Genomic DNA, 17,887 nt, shown 5'->3' with positions numbered 1-17,887 from the left:
GGAATGAACCTACCTACGCACAATAGGTATTTAACCACATTAGTTAGCCACGACGAGATACCGAACTCATTGTAAATATATATACACACATATCCTTCTCACCTGCATTTGCATTTGAGTCGAATCTGGTATCTCATCAATGCAAACCCATGCATAATAGCTACTCGAGACTAGGTTTATTAATTTCTTGTACGACTTGTTAAACCAATATGAAACGACAAGAAAATAATAAATTTCAAGTCAACCAACTAACAAGTCAGGTCATTATGGGGTCACTTCTTAAGAATCCAATAAGATATCGTTTGTCAAATTTACACATTAGGCATGACACTTTATTGCATAACTTGTAAATTCGAAACAAAATGACACGACCCGTTAATGAATCGAGTTTAGGTTACCTATTAAAAACCCGTTAAGATAACAGGTTTGACACGACACTACCCGTTAAGATAACAAAATGACACGAAACAATACGAATACAAGAAATACAACCCATTTGCTAGGCCTACCCGAGACGTGGGTTTAAACAAAATATCAATGTTATCAATTACGTAGAAAATCCGAATTAATGTAATCATTCACTAGCTTCATGTATTACATTTCAAAAGATTCTCTCCATATATCATGTGACAAAACCTCAACCAGGTACAACACAAACAATTCTTCACAAAGTTCTACAAACACAAGCAACTGCGATGTATGTCTAACCGTCTAAATCGTGGAAAGAAATCATGCCCGGAAATTATCCACCGCTTGTCAACGTCAAGGCAAGAAGAACAATGGTGATGGCAGTTACTATGATAGCACAACCAAATAACCACATACCCGTGCTCGGTCCTTTGTTATTCTGGCTCTCTTGACTTCCCAACTCAACTTCTCTAAGAAGTTCTCTCACTTCATCTATGTCGTTGTCCTTGGCAGCTTGGGTGAGTCGACTTTGAATCTTCTCAAGCATTGCGATCCTCCTTTCTCTGGATGCATCCTTGGCTGGCCACCAAAAACTTGTCATCTTCCAAAGGAGGATTCCCACATAAATGGCCACGACACAGTCTACGCTATAATGGTGACGTTCCCGTATTTCTCTCTGTGCAGAATGCCCGACAAGTAACCATATGATAACTGAGCTATAACCACCATAAGCTTCCTGCAACAATCGATCAGATTCATAGAAATCAAAATCAGCAGCACAAGTAGGTTGCTTCTTGGACAAAAGTGGCAATGGAGAGAAATTTCAAAACACATTAGGCAGTACCGTCCAGGCCATAGCTGTCAATACAGCAACTAGCATGTGTCCACTGTACACGAGGTCATTGCAGCCACCTCCAGCATTCTTCAGTAAATTATACCATGGTCCATCCATTGCGGTTGGTCGCAAGAATTCTATTAGGAAGCTCATTCGACCCCAATCCGGCCGGAAGTCCGCAAGTACTTTTCCAGTATCAGCTGAGGGAAACAAATAAAAAAATGTTGTAACATACACAGCCACCTTATCCTCAAAGGAGGATGTATTTGCCGTAGAAAAGGGTGCAACATTAGAAATGTGGAACACTGTAACGGAAAATACTTTAGAACCCAACTCTTTTACCTATATTTTTCTCCGTCCTTCAAATGAGGCCCATCTAGGACCCCATCCATGTGTGAGAGTTGGGAAAAGAGTTTGGTTTGTTAGCATCTTTTTAATGTATAACTCATGCAGTGATCGATATCAGGAATCATTCATACGTTCCCAGATCAGAACAAATTTGGGTCAGAAGGTCAGATAAAAAGGTACTTTTGGGGCCGAAGTTGCAATTAAGGAAATGAAACCCAGGGTCGGTTTGAGAAGAAAATGAACCTATTATGTAGTACTTACCAAAAGCCATATCCTGTCGTAATAATTCACGAATAGCATTGGAATCCGAAGCATAAGGTACATAATACTTCTGAGCCCAGCGATGAGGATATGAAGGGACTGTGAAACGAGCAGTAGCACACCAAGGACGGGCAGACGGCAGAACAGTTGATACGAAAGTTATGGCACGAAGAAGACGGCCAATACCCATGGTGAACATGTACCGTGCACCTAGTCCAAGGCCAGGAGCTTTCACAGAGTCAAAGAGTACGGAAAAAGCCAACAGCATAAACAACATGAGGAAATGATGCAGTCCAATAACACGGGCTCTCAGTATTTCAACTAAGGTATGAGGAAGTTTCTCATTCAGTGCCAAAAGCAACCACTGGCCAGTGTCAGGAAGAGGAGATGTACGACTGTCAAGTACCAAAAATGAAGAAGACAATCAGTTTTACTCTCATTAAATAATAACTAAAAACTATGGCTAACATTGCATGAGAAATAAAAAAGTATCCTCTCTATAGTGATGCTATGAAATACAAGAAAACAGACTACATCAAATCATCTGATAGACCTTACATGTCATTGTATCAAATCATTCAATTATAAAAACAATGCCGAGGGCATTTATTAAATAGAAATTAAATGAAAAATGCTGCTTACGTGTGGAAATTAGACAAGAAAATTTATAAGATGATATTTTTCCGTGTATTTTCTTTTCAGATTCCTTTTGTTTGGTTGATATTACATTACATTGTAACTTATTCCCTAGCAGCATAAGCTTTTGAGGTCTCATGGTCGTCTAACATGGTATTAGATCCTTGGTTGTGGGAGGTCCTTAGTTTGAATACTACAATTCTCATTCCTCACTTGTTTGCTGATTCATTCCCTAACAGTTAAAGCTTTTGTGGCCCAATGGTTGTCTAACTATCGTGATGGAATTTGCATTTATATTGAAGCACACATTTTCACATCCAAGAAAAGAGCTAGCAGAAGTGGAGCAAAGATGCACAAATTGTTTTGTATGTCAGCACCCTAAAGTCAGATTGAGTTCTTGGATGTGCTAGTGTTCTCTAACAATATAGGGGAGTTTGACATAAATTATGGTTGGATACCAAGCAACTCTGTTATTTCATCATTAAGTCGCTTTATTGATAAGTTAGAACCATATCAATCCTTCCAGACGAGTGGTGGTCCCGATTGGAGCAACTGAAGGCAATTTATACTTAATTTATACCTGTTAGTCCAAAGATAGAATTAAATAGGTATAAGACGGAAGCCTAAGGAGAAGCTTATGGAGGTGTTCTAATGGTGTTGTGAGCAGCAACAAAAATTAATAGATACCACAGGCAGCATTTATGCAGTAACAAGAACCCAGGTTGAAATTCTGCAGCAACAAGAACCCCTATAACAAGGGCGGCAAAGAAACAAAGAGAAAGAAGCCACAAATAAGTTATACCAGGGACATTTGTACTGAATAAGTCTTTTGTGCAAGATTTAAAGGATGAAAAGAAGGAGGTGTCTATCTGTGCATAAGTTAAAAAAAAAAATTCCAAGAAGAAATTGATATATGGAAACAGTTAATTGGAATGGAAGCACACACCATATACATGTTGCTGTGGTACACCCATCCCATCTATTTATTTCCCATATAGGAAGGTGTGGCCATAGTAACCCTAAGCCTCCTTCAATGTAACAGTTGGTCTTATTCCTCTAAACATTTTCTCTCTGTTTGGCCACCAATCAACTGGCCCATTGAACTTTAGCTTGACTGAAAAGCCATCAACCAGCATCAAACACTAGACCTTTTCTTTTTCCTAACTTTCCTAAATTTCTCACTGACTTATCAGAGTCAGCATTGACCTACAACCCACTCTCCTATCGAGGCTTTCCTGACTGAATGTCGATGAAACAGCTCGGGCCTGGATTATTTCACTTCTTCAACTCAAAAAATACTATAGGGATCAAAGAAGTTTCAATTGTTTAGGCAATTTGTATCTACCATAGGTTTACATGTAAGAAAACATAATTGCTATGTGATTTATATCTCCTATCTATTTAGTTCTTGTTCATATTTCTACTATATTTGCAAAATAAATTGTAAAAATATGTGATTTGTGCCACTTTTTGTGTTTAAAACTGGTGGAATATAATTCATTTTCAGTTTTTATTCTAATTGCTGACTAATTCTGATGGAATGTATCCACAATCCCAGATCTCCCATTGACTCGATTGCCACAAGCCCAAAGGGTGGTCTTTGGAAGACCCCACATTGGTATCTCAGTATCTCCTAATGTTCAATACGTTCTCCGACAGGTTGTGTCATCAACAAGTGTTGCGGAGATTTTTATAGCCCATAAAGGGCAGCCACAACCATGGTCTACAAAAGAATGCAACCACTTGACATATCTTATACAACAAAACCAATCTTGATAAGATAATATGATATTTATTCATTCAAAAATCTATGACACTGCATTTTCATGATAACAGTCAAAGACAATCCGGTGAAAAAGTTTAGAAGAATCAATATGATAATTTCTTAGCTTAAAGATTTGAAAAGACATTTTAGAATAACATACAAAGGCGGAACCTTTAACAGCATTAAGTTTGCGTTATGCGTGGGATGGCCTAAATCTTTGTTTGGGCATATACATATTATGCTAAGTATTAGCACTAACATTGCCCCCCTCAAAGATGCACAGGGCTACATGGCAAAGGGCTGAAACCCTAACTATATGCAAATCGTAGTAAACAAAAAAACTTTGAAACAGTCAGTCAACGAACAAAGGGAACTAAATTTCCCATACAAAAATTGTACCATAGTTACTATCATAACTCATTAAAAACGAGCTCCCTACGCACTCTATCTCGGGTTGGAATGGCATTGCAGTATTGCACTAGGATTTGCATTAGGATATTGCTATTCACACACCCACTTTTACCTTTACCTCCTACACACCCTTGTTAATTTTTGGCCATTGATCTTCTTCAATTCATTTGATCTGACGGTCGAAAATTGAGAGGGGTGTGTGAGAAGTAAACATAAGTATGTGAAGTGGTATTTCTCTTCACTTGTAAGTGAGAGGTCTTAGGTTCAATTCTCGCCAAGGGCAAGTATGAACCACAATATTGCTAGCCATTATGAGGCTAAGCTCACCCCCTCCTACTTAGTATAGATAATACTATTTGTTCATAAAAAAAAAAACATGGGTATGTGGATGGCACTACCCTTTGCATTAATGGGTAGAAACTGAGTTCAAACTCCTTGTAAGCCCTAAAAAAGGAAACACTCATCTCCCTGAGAGTAATTGCTCACAAGAAGCATACCATTAACAAACATTTTCGCTGAAATCTTTAATTATCTATATGAGCATTAAATCTGGCACTAATCCTTGCACAAATTGTAAGATCAGATCCTTAAAATGCTGGCACTAATCCTTGCACAAAATTGACCACATCTGGTAAATAAATTAGCACAATAAACACAACAGATCATTCGGATTTTGCCATATTTAGATGAACTTCCGAAAAAACAACACAATCAAACTCGACCCACATAATATTTAGGAATTTAAAACCCGAAATATAAAGTAGAGAACTCGAAATTCTGGCTGATTAAACATCTGGGTCACTTGTATTTAAGCTCAATGAGCAGAAAACGTAGATCAAAATACACATAGAGACACAGAGAGAGAGAGTGAATGGAAGAATAAGGAATAAAGGACAATACCTGTTCCAATCAAGGCCGAGGGCGGCGGTGACAAAGCGGACGCAGAGAGCTTCAAAGAGAAGAGCCAAGAGCATAAAGAGCATGGAACCGATGAAGGGAAAGACGACGCGAAACTCAGAGGTCCAGTGCTTGTAGAAAGGGACCCGACTGACGGCAATGACGGCGAGTACGGTGTGCAGCGCGGGCTGGAGACGGCCGTGCCACGTGGGCGAGAGGTGGCGGAGGTAGTCGACTGCCACATAGGCCACGGCGACGATTCCAAGGCCACCGGACCTCAGCGGCAGCCACCGCATGGTGGTGAATGAGAAAGAGTGAGCTGACGGCGTGGCTGGTTTAAAGAAAACCGGGAGCTGGAAGTTGGGTCTTGGGGGTTTGAACATTCCAAGTATGGCGTCTACTCTATTCTCCCATATTAGTTTAGTTGTTTTGTTTCAGGCGCGTGCTATTTTATTTCTCACACATTTTTTTATTTTTCAGCTGTCAGATCGAATGAATTGAAGAAGATCAACGAACAGAAATTATCAAGAGATGTGTGAAAAGTAAAATGGGGTGTGTGGAAGTTTTGATGGGTTCCTATTCCATGCCACTTGGAAACGGATGTTTTTAACTTCCACTAGCTGAAATGTTCGATATCAAATTATTATTGGTTTATTATGTCTAATTTTAGGTTTGACAAACTAATTGTGTTTGTAGTGTTCATGTCATACGTATTATCTTAACAGGTCGTGTCGTTTCGTTAACGATTCGATTCGGTTTAACAGGTCATACAAGAAATTGTCATGCCTAATGTCTAAATCTGGCAAAGGATTTCCTATTAGATTCTTAACAGACGACACGATAACGACTTAACTCGTTAACGGGTGGACTCAAAATTTGTTATTTTCGTATCATTTCGTGTTTGGTTAACGAGTTGTGCAAGAAATTGTTAAGCCCAGTTCAAATCGATCTCTGATATTTTTGAAAAATGAAACCAAAAAAATTTAGAGCAGTCATCCCCATATAAAGCAAATAATCAGTTACTTAAAATCATCTTACCACATACTACTATAATATAGTAATATTTTCATTTATTAAGTGTAGGTTAAGGGTGGGCAAACCGGTCCACGACCCGCATATCAGGGTGGATACTCGCGATTCGAGGAGGATTTGTGATGGTACAAGTTTATCAAAGAAGAAACGAGACGGTACGGGGCGGGTCGAATGTAATTACGGGGCGGGGTAGGTCCAAAACTTAGGAAGCACGGGGCCTGGGCGGGCTCGTCTCTAAGAGCAACTCCAGCCTTCTACTTTGCTCGGGGGACGGGTTGCAGGAAGGGGCCCGAGGGCCGGTTGATTCTTCTCCAGCCATGGAGGACCCGAGTGAGGGTGGGAGCCCGAGCACAAGGGGGGTGGAGAGTTGACAGGCTTGCAGCCCGAGGGCCAAGGCATTTTTTTATTGTTTTTTGTGTCAGCCCGAGGCCCTACAGCCCCATTTCCCTTTTATATATATATATATATATATATTATTTAAACAAACAAAAAAAACTACTATTTTATTACCTATTGCCAGGGGGAGGGCTCCAATGGTGGAGATGCAAAAGGTAATTACTGTTCATTAATGGTAGTTACTATTCATTAAAGGCAGTTACTGTTCAATAGGGTGGATTCAATAGTGGATTGCCAGGGGGAAGGGCTCCAAGGGTGGAGTTGCTCTAATATAAAATGAATGGATTGGATCAAGGGATTGCATTTCTTTCTCACTTGGCCGAGCCCCTAGTCCGCACTATCTCGATTCAACTTTTTCTTTTCCTAGTTCTCTCCTGAGTCCTGAGTCTCCTTCTCCTCAACATCACACAACCTGCCACCATCACCGATTCACCAGGGCAAAATGTCCGCGGATATGGGTAACCATGGTTACCCGTCCATTTAAATTTCACGGTTACGGTTATGGGTAACCGTTTAGATAAATAAACGGTTATGGGTATAACCGTTTACCCGTGAAATTTAAATGGGTGGTTATAGATATTAACTGCGGTTATAAACGGGTAACCGTTTACCCATTTATTTTATATATGTAAAATTAACACAAACCATGTTCTCTATCGAACAAAACTTAGATCAATGCTATTAACTATAGTGCATGGTTTATATAGCTAATTATATATATATATATATATTATGTTAATACTTTACATTATAGGTTGAATAACTCAAGAATATTGTCTTCTAAACAGTTTTTGTAACAAAAAATACTTAACAAATATTATATCACCTTCATTGGTAACATGGATTAGTAGTAAAAATTTTCCCAAAAGATTAGGCAAATAAATAACAATTCCCCTCAGCCCCACTCACTTAATTCAACCCAAGACCTGTTCCTCAAACATGTTGCGACTTGCCATTTCAGCTAATCCCTCACTTTTGTTAGCATTGTTACTGTCATTTATATATCCTATATTCCAATTGTGTTCTTTAAAACTAATTTTCTTGCTTTTTCATTCTATATCAATTAAAAATATTGTTCGTAAATTATTATTTCAATTATTGGAATGGTAGAATGACTTAAAAATTTAAAATACGGAAATGTATGATGAATGTACATATAACGGTGTTTAATTGTTAAAAATAAAAATTATGACAATTTTTTTTTAATTTTCAAATTGTTAAAAAAATATGTAGATAAGTGAAAAAGGGGTAAAGGTAAAAAAAAAAGTAGATAAACGGGTTAAAAAAGGTAAATGGGTAAACGGGTATTAAACGGTTACGGTTAAATGAGTATGCGGTTATGTGTATGGTTAACCGTTTATAAATGGTTATGGGTATGAGTATAACTGTTTAGGCAATTACCCAACGGTTAAACGATTATGTGGGTATGAGCATAAATGGTTATGAGTAAATAACCGCGGTTACCCGTCCGCCATAACCGTTGCCCATCCCTATTCACCATCATCTTCTCCTGACTATCCTCCCAATCGCGAGTTGCCACCACCACCTCCACATCACCGCGTCAAGATGGATAGCTCTCCTATGTTCGTATTGCTAGCTCTAAACATCCGAACATATTGGCCCAAAAATTATTTGTCTTTCTATAATACTTTTATTTTCCCTTCAACTTCTGCTCGTAGAGGTCCTACTCCAAATATTAGAGCTTGGCTTAAATTGGTGACTGCTTCTTGGCTTATTTGGATTTAAGTCTTGAATTCTAGTATGAATAAGCTAGGACTTTGAGTGTGCAACATTCTTACAAACAAAAATAATCTGTTTTGGATGTTATTAACAGTGATACTACAGCTGAATGTTCATACACCAATAGGGTGGAAGGCAAGAGTCCTTAGAGCAAGTCCACCGGAGGGCTTTTTGCCTAGCACCCAGCCGAAAAAATAGGCCAGCACCTTGTCAACCAAGTCCACCCCCTCAACTTGACTGGTACCCAGCTCGTGCTGGGCTCTGGGCCAACCCAAAAGAGACTGAGCAAGAAGCCGGGCTGTTTGCCTGGCGCGTGCGCTTCACGGAGTCGTGGCGCGAGTGCCCGACAGGCTTTCAAAGCGCAGGCCCACGTCACAGGCCCACTCAGTTCCCCCCCCCCCGAGTTGGCGACGTGGCTCCCTTCATGCCGCTGGATTTCCAACGGCTAGTTTTCTAGACCGTTGGATTTCCAACTGTAAAAAAAATTTAAATTTTACTTTTAAAATAGACCATCGGATCAAAGATCAGCGGTCCACATTTTTTTCAAAAAAAAGTAAAAAAAAAAAAAAAGGGGCCCAACGGTCAGAAATATGATCGTTGGCCACGTGGCAACTCCTTGGCTCTTGGATTTGAATATTTTTCAAATCCAACGGTCCAGATTAATTAACTATATTAAAATTCATTAAAAATTATTAAAAAATATAGAAAATTTTAAACAAATTACAGAAAATTTTGAAAAATGTTAATTTTTTTTTTCCTATAAATACCTAACCCTCATATTCCACCTTTACACCACATTTCAATATTTTCTACACTTTCTATACTATCTACATTTCAATATTTTCTACACTTTAAGAGAAAAAAATGTCTTCGTGGAAGCTCATTGAAGATGTTACGTTGTATGAATGTTGGGTTCACACTACTCATGACCCAATTATGGGTAATGAGATGGATAAGCGAGAAATGTGGAGTAAAATTACGAAAGCGTTTTGTGATGTACATGGAAAAGACGCCAGAACAAGTCAAGGTCTTCAAGGTCGTTGGAAAAAACTCAACGCATCCTTTACTTGTTGGAAAAACGCCATCTCTCATGCTTCCGGTAACCTCCGTAGTGGGACAAGTTTAGCGGATCAGGTGACAATATTTTTATTTATTTATATGCATTCCACCCACATCAATATTTTGATTTATTTAATTTCGTATGTAATTTTTATGTTATTTCTTATGTAATTTTTATATGCATTCCACCCACATCAAAATTTTAATTTATTTAATTTCTTATGTAATTTTTATTTAATTTCTTATGTCATTTTTATGTAATTTATATGCATTCCACCCGTATCAATATTTTGAATTTATTTATTTGTGTTACACTCGCATTTTTTAACACTATGCTATCCCACATTTTTATAGACACTACAAGCTCAAGCATTCTACAATTCAAAGAACGAGAACAAATCATTCACTAGATGGGAATGTTGGCAAATTGTCAAAGATTGCCCTAAATACAAAATTGTGGCAACTAGTCCAGAAGTTGTCATGCACGGTATGGGTCTACATAGTTCTCCAGAACCAAACATGGCCGAACAAGAAGCCGACACATTTCAAGACACGGAAGGGATGCCTGAACAAGTGCCCGAGACCCAACCGACTCGTCAGTCCCTCAGGCCTCAAGGTAAAAAGGTGTCAAAGAAAAAATGTAGTTCTTCCAAAAATGACTACACTAAATATATGGAAGAACTTGCTCGCCAAGGTGAACTGAACATGGCACGGGAAAAGGCTAGAGATGAGGAAAAAGTTGCTGCTATGGCAGCAATATTAGCAGCTACTGAGGCCCGTGATGCGGCGGCTGAGAGACAAAGAGAAGTAGTTAATCGAGAGAACGAGCTGGTTAGAGAAGCACTTCATCGAGAAAATGAATTGCTTCGAGAAGAAAGGATGGCTCAAGCAGATCGTGACACTATAAGCAAGTTTCTAGTAGGACTGTCTCCGAATTCTAAATATTTTTGGACATCGGAAAAAAGAGATGTCATGCGAAGGAGGCGTGCAAGAGATGCGGAAACAAGTCAAGGGGGTTCTAGCTACACAAATCATGGCAACCAAGATCTTAGCACCACATATCCTAACTCGACAGACTTTGTATAATTTTTATGTAATTTCTTATCTTTTTAGAATTTTATTTAATTTCTTATGTATTTTTTATGTTTTTTCTTTCTTTTTTCTTTTGAACTTTATTTAATTTCTTATGTAATTTTTATGTTATCTCTTATTTATTTTTAAAACTTTATTTATTTTTATTTAATTTATTATGCAATTTTAATGTAATTATTTATTTATTTTTAAAACTTTATTTCTTTTGTACTTTATTTAAACACATGAAATAAGATTACATAAACTCACCAAATAAACTTAAAAACAAAACACAGTACATAGAATTACATAAACTCACCCACCAAATAAACTTAAAAACAAAACACACTACATAGAATTACATAAACTCACCAAATAAATAGAATTACATAAACTCACCAAATAAACTTAAAAACAAAACACACTACATAGAATTACATAAACTTAAAAAAAAAATACAATTTATTCTTCAACCACAAGCCTCATTCTAATTATCTTCGCCTTCATGCAATCCCTACTGGTGCTCAATCAAGTCATTCTGGCGGGTTACGTGCCAGTATGGCTCTTGCACATTAGTGTACCGCTGAACGATTAATTCATTGTAACGTCCATCGCGTTCCAACGGCTCGTGTTGCACTGGATCTTCAGTCCGGTCATGAGCACAATAGATACGTGTTCTTGAGTTGTTCATCGGATCCGGCTCATATTCATCGACGGCATCATAATCATACTCATCTTCAACAATCATGTTGTGGAGAATAATACACGTCATCATGATGGATCGAAGAGCCTCGACATCAAACATTCTAGCTGCAGCCCTGATAATCGCCCAACGAGCTTGCAGGATACCAAAACAACGCTCGACATCCTTCCTACACCCTTCTTGACATTTTGCAAAGTGTTTTTCCTTTTCAGTCTGTGGATGTGGCACTGTTTTGACAAATGTTGACTACCTTGGGTAAATGCCATCTGCAAGGTAGTATGATCCCTCGTATTGGGTACCATTAACCCAATATGTGCATCTCGGCGAGTTTCCTTGCAGCAGTTCGTCGAACACTGGGGATTGGGCAAGGACATTTAGGTCATTCTGAGCTCCTAGAACACCAAAAAAAGCATGCCAAATCCATGTATCAAATGAAGCCACCGCTTCCAAAATGATGCTTTTGGCTCATTTTCTGTCGCCATATGCTCCTTGCCACGCACTTGGACAGTTTTTCCAAGTCCAATGCATGCAGTCGATGCTTCCAATCATGCCAGGGAAGCCTCACATCTCACTCTTCCTTAGAAGCCTTCGCATGTCCCTTGGCGTGGGTGTCCGGAGGTACTCATTGGTGTAGAGTGCTTCAATTGCAGAGCAAAACCGCATCAGGGACTCCAGAACAGTTGTTTTTCCCATCCTCGCGATCTCATCCATTGGATCTGCAGATGCTCCATATGCAAGCATTCGCAAGGACGCCGTAATTTTTTGCTCGAGAATAAGACATAGAACATGAAAAGCATCCTCTTTTTGCACAAAGTATGGATCATGGTGGCAAATATCACTCATGATTTTGTTGAACAAATTTCGTTGCATTCTAAAACGCCGTCTAAAAATATGATCAGGGAATATGCTATTGGGAATAAAATAATCTTCCAATAGATTTTTACCTCGTTTTTCCCTTTTTCTATCGAGGTTTGCAACACGTCTTGGTTTGGCTATTTGACCCATGGCTTCCATGACACGGTGGGAATGTGAGGCCTTCTGCCTTCTATGGTGATCATCCTCATCCTCCTCCATGAAGAAAGCCTCATCTCCACCTCCATCTTCCTCGAGATTGGCCAATTCTGCCTGTTGTGCCAACAACCTTTGTTGTTGCTCCTGCAACTGTTTATACACCCTTCTTGAAGAAGACATTGTAATAAGAACTCAAGATTTGAAAACGATGAACAAGGATTCTGAGCTAAAAAGAAGGACTGAGCTTGGTGTGAGAATGGATGTAGGGATGTAGGGTTTATATGGACAAAAAAAGAAAGGATGAGGTTTTGGACAATGCCACGTGGCACTACGTGATTGGTTGAAAATCTTATCGAAATCTTGGCTAAATTATTGTAAACCGGAAGTGACACGAGGCGTGTCGAGATTTGTCGAAAATATTATCGGAAATCTATCCACAAAATAGTACGTTCGGATAATGACACGTGGCATGACGTTATTGGTTAAAAATCTTATCGAAATCTTGGCTAAATTATTGTAAAACGGAAGTGACACGTGGTGTGTCGGGATTGGTTGAAAATCTTAGCGGAAATCTATTCACAAAATAGTACGTTCAAATAATGACACGTGGCGTGACGAGATTGGTTAAAAATCCTATCCGAAATTAAAACTATTTTATTTTTTTATTCTTTTAGAAAAAATTTTAAAAAATTTTAAATGGGCTGGGTGCCAGCGCATTTTGTAGGGGTGGAGATTGTTTGTACCAGCGCATTTTTTCACTGGTGGAGATGCATTGGCTTATTACTGTTCATTTGAGTATGTTACTGTTAACTGGAGTGGATAAATGGGCTGGGTGCTGGCACAAAGTCCTTAGGGGTGGACTTGCTCTTAAAGCATCTCCACCAATTGGTGGAAGGCAATGGCAATTGGAGAGCAAAGGCAATAAAATTGCCTTTACTATTCACTCTAAACAGTAATTGCTTTTGTGCAAGTCTACCAGTTTGAAAGGACGAAGGGCAAGGGCAAGGGCGATTACTATTTACAAATATATTTTTTTTTAGTTTTTTAATGAATGTGGGCGTCATAGCAAACATAATTAAAGTCTAATTCCAATAAATAATTACAATACAACGGAAATTCATCGCATTACAACAAATATAACTAATTTTTAAACTAGGGGATAAAATCAATGTGGCTCGGTTCGTCTTCCCTTGGAGTGTGTGGAACTTCCTCATCTTCCAAGGAAAACCTTCTTCTCATGACCCGATTTTTTTCACTTCTCCAAAAACTTTTTGAATTAGGAGATTCACCATCGATGGGTCAAGACATGATCTCCCTATCCTTGTCCTTTTGCATTTCTTGCCGATTCAATTCTCTTTCTCTCGCCATTGCTTCATCTCTAGCCTTGTCTTGCTCATACATTAATCTGCCTCGTTCCATATTCAATGCATGTTGGCGAGCCAATTCATCAATAGTTTTTGAATAATCATTTATTCAAAGAACTCCCTCTTGTAGCTTTTCTCTTAACAACCTTCTTACCAATAGGCCTCGTTGTTTCTTCAGTTTGTGTGACCGATTCAATAGGGGTTACCAATGGTGTCTCCAATGGGGTCTCCAATGGAGACTCTTCAGTACTTGATTCGTGCAATGAAGTCTGGTTCAACTGAACATGTGGACCAATAGGCAGAACCTTGTACTTTGGAGTTTGCTTCACAATGTTCCAACATTCGTGCCTTGTGAATGATTTCTTGTTGTCAAGATTGAACCATATTTGAGCTTGTAGTTTCTAAAAAAAAAAAGTGTGGGACAACATAAAGATTTACTTAATAAAAGTAAAAAATTAACATATTATTTTCATTTTTATTAACAATAAAATAAGATTACCATATCAGCTAGATTAGTATCATTTTGATAAAGTCCTTCCGCTTTTGCAAGGGCTTCTTACCAAGCTTTCAAATCTTTATGCAAGCGTCTGTATTTACTCGACATTGATTGTCCTCTCCGAGATGTGTCTTGAATTAGCTTGACAAATGGTCATGAATCTTATGCCACATGTGTTGCACTTTCATCTCATTTCCAATGATCTAATCATGAGTAACAAGCACCCAAGCCCAAAGCAAAGCAACGTCTTCCTTAATCATCCAATTTGACTTGTCACTCATATTTCTTGGTAACAAAAAGGATTGTAGTAAAAAAAAAAATATTGAGTTGTGGTGTGAAGGATGAAGAATATGGTTGGCATTTATAGAAAAAAAAATTTGAATATTTTTGAAATTTTATAGGAATTTTTTAATATTTTTTTTAAAATTTATTTCCGTTAAAATAATCTTGGTCGTTGATTTTCAAAATTATAACCGTTGGAAGGTTAGGATTCTGCCACGTGGTAGTTGATCATAAAAGGGTAAAACTTTTTTCCCGTTGGAAAACCAACGGTCTAGATTAAAGAACCATTGGATTTCCAACGGTTCTTTTTTAAAGAGAAAAAGTTGTTTGGCTCAAAGCTTATCACGTGGGGGGGGGGGGAGGGGGGGGACCCACAGTGGTCTACTGGTGGAAATGTTGGGCGCCTGCCCTTGCAACAATTAGCAGGGTAGCTATCGTACTATCTGCCATTATCAATTGCCCTCAATTTTTTCAATTGCTAGAGCAGTTTTTCAAGGATTGGATGGAAATTAAACCCAATCGCAGAGGCAATTGATCATTGGTGGAGTTGCTTTACTCTGCCTCTTAGAGCAACTCCACCGTATGCTCCAGCTCGATGGATCGGCTAAATTTCCTACCTAATAGCCCTAGCTCCTTGCTCCAGTCCATGCCGGCGATTGGGCTGAGGGGGGCCCGAGTGAGAGGGCGGGCTTGAATAGCAGGCCCGAGCACCTAAGGCCCGGTGATGTAAGGCTAACGTCAACCATGTTATAATAAAATTTGCATCAGGCGCGTGTCACACATGTGTGTGTGGGGGCACGTCACTGACAACTTTTCAATTGATGGGGCCCGCGGTCCAGAGGTATGTAATGTTACTATTGGTGGGCCACGTGGCACGTTCTCGTCCATTGGATTCAATGGATACTTTGTATGGACTGTTGGATTTCCAACGGTCAAAAAAAATTTCAAACCTTCTGCAATATCAGCTGTTGGATTTGAGATCAATGGTCCACGTTATTCGCCTATAAAAATAAAAAAATAAAAAAATAGAAAAAATAAAAAATTCAAATACGTTACCGTTGTGCTGCGTGGCACAATCTGGAGGGTTGGATTTCAAATTTTTTTTAATCCAATGGATTTCAAATATGTTACCTTCTTATTATCTTCTACCTTACACCACAATTTTATATTTTCTCAAATACTTTTAACCGCATTCCAATCTTTTTCTCAAAGTTTCAATCCAATTGGTTTCCAACAAAATGACTAATGATGCAGGTACGAATTGGACGCTTATTGAAGATGTTACGTTATGTTCTAGCTGGGTTGAAGTTACTCATGATCCGATTACGGGTAATAAGATGCAGTTGCGAGAAATGTGGAGTCTTATTCATACTCTTTTTCTTGACAAAATTAAACCCAATCACAGCATATACATGTTGCTGTGGTACACCCATCCCATCTATTTATATCCCACATAGGAAGGTGTGGCCATAGTAAGCCTAAGCCTCCTTCAATGTAACAGTTGGTTTTATTCCTCTAAACATTTTCTCACTGTTAGGCCACCAATCAACTGGCCCATCGAACTTTAGCTTGACTGAAAAGCCATCAACCAGGATCAAACACTAGGCCTTTTCTTTTTCCTAACTTTCCTAAATTTCTTACTGACTTATCAGAGTCAGCATTGACCTACAACCCACTCTCCTATCGAGGCTTTCCTGACTGAATGTCGATGACACAGCTCGGGCCTGGATTATTTCACTTCTTCAACTCAAAAATACATAGGGATCAAAGAAGTTTCAATTGTTTAGGCAATTTGTATCTACCATAGGTTTACATGTAAGAAAACATAATTGCTATGTGATTTATATCTCCTATCTATTTAGTTCTTGTTCATATTTCTACTATATTTGCAAAATATATTGTAAAAATATGTGATTAGTGCCACTATTTGTGTTTAAAACTGGTGGAATATAATTCATTTTCAGTTTTTATTCTAATTGCTGACTAATTCTGATGGAATGTATCCACAATCCCTGATCTCCCATTGACTCGATTGCCATAAGCCCAAAGGGTGGTGCTTGGAAGACCCCACACCGATGACTTGGATTTTGCCACATTTAGATGAACTTCCGAAAAAACAACACAATCAAACTCGACCCACATAATATTTAGGAATTTAAAACCCGAAATATAAAGTAGAGAACTCGAAATTCTGACTGATTAAACATCTGGGTCACTTGTATTTAAGCTCAATGAGCAGAAAACGTAGATCAAAATACACATAGAGACAAAGAGAGAGAGAGAGTGAACGGAAGAATAAGGAATAAAGGACAATACCTGTTCCAATCAAGGCCGAGGGCGGCGGTGACAAAGCGGACGCAGAGAGCTTCAAAGAGAAGAGCCAAGAGCATAAAGAGCATGGAACCGATGAAGGGAAAGACGACGCGAAACTCAGAGGTCCAGTGCTTGTAGAAAGGGACCCGACTGACGGCAATGACGGCGAGTACGGTGTGCAGCGCGGGCTGAAGACGGCCGTGCCACGTGGGCGAGAGGTGGCGGAGGTAGTCGACTGCCACATAGGCCACGGCGACGCTTCCAAGGCCACCGGACCTCAGCGGCAGCCACCGCATGGTGGTGAATGAGAAAGAGTGAGCTGACGGCGTGGCTGGTGTAAAGAAAACCGGGAGCTGGAAGTTGGGTCTTGGGGGTTTGAACATTCCAAGTATGGAGTCTACTCTACTCTCCCGTATTAGTTTAGTTGTTTTGTTTTAGGGGTGTGATATTCACACACCTTATTTTACTTCTCACACACTTTTTTATTTTTCAGCCGTCGGATCAAATGAATTGAAGAAGATCAATGGACAGAAATTATCAAGGGTGTGTAAGAAGTAAAATAGGATGTGTAAATAGCACCCCCTTGTTTTGATGGGTTCCTATTCCATGCCACTTGGAAACTGATGTTTTTAACTTCCACTAGCCGGAATGTTCGATATCAAATTATTATTGGTTTATTATGTCTAATTTGAGGTTTGACAAACTAATTGTGTTTGTAGTGTTCATGTCATACATATTATCTTAACAGGTCGTGTCGTTTTGTTAACGACTCGATTCGGTTTAACGGGTTATGCAAGAAATTGTCATGTCTAATGTCTAAATCTGGCAAAGGATCTCCTATCAGATTCTTAACAGACGA

The 17,887-nt window shown here is 38.9% G+C and overlaps 1 protein-coding gene and 1 long non-coding RNA gene across 3 annotated transcripts; both read right to left on the bottom strand.

Annotated features, from left to right (window-relative positions):
* Positions 1-521: 521 nt before the first annotated feature.
* Positions 522-17,426, bottom strand: LOC126587060 (protein PHLOEM UNLOADING MODULATOR-like). 2 transcript variants are annotated; one of them, XM_050252037.1, is made up of 4 exons: positions 17,032-17,426; positions 1,853-2,247; positions 1,253-1,443; positions 522-1,144 (listed from the first exon to the last, which is right to left on the bottom strand). In XM_050252037.1, the coding sequence occupies exons 1-4, from the start codon at positions 17,409-17,411 to the stop codon at positions 743-745; spliced, it is 1,368 nt and encodes a 455-aa protein (XP_050107994.1). In that variant the 5' UTR covers positions 17,412-17,426; the 3' UTR covers positions 522-742. The 2 variants fall into 2 exon arrangements, with proteins under 2 accessions (XP_050107994.1, XP_050107993.1); XM_050252036.1 differs by lacking the exon at positions 17,032-17,426 and adding an exon at positions 5,565-5,970.
* Positions 13,649-15,399, bottom strand: LOC126587071 (uncharacterized). The gene is made up of 2 exons (XR_007610978.1): positions 14,437-15,399; positions 13,649-14,338 (listed from the first exon to the last, which is right to left on the bottom strand). It is a non-coding gene; the product is annotated as an uncharacterized LOC126587071 (long non-coding RNA).
* Positions 17,427-17,887: the final 461 nt, after the last annotated feature.

This window comes from Malus sylvestris, chromosome 10 (assembly GCF_916048215.2).
Source record: "Malus sylvestris chromosome 10, drMalSylv7.2, whole genome shotgun sequence".
Classification (NCBI taxonomy): domain Eukaryota; kingdom Viridiplantae; phylum Streptophyta; class Magnoliopsida; order Rosales; family Rosaceae; genus Malus; species Malus sylvestris.
Note: the sequence above shows the minus strand (reverse complement) of the source record. Positions and strands in the feature narration are given on the sequence as shown.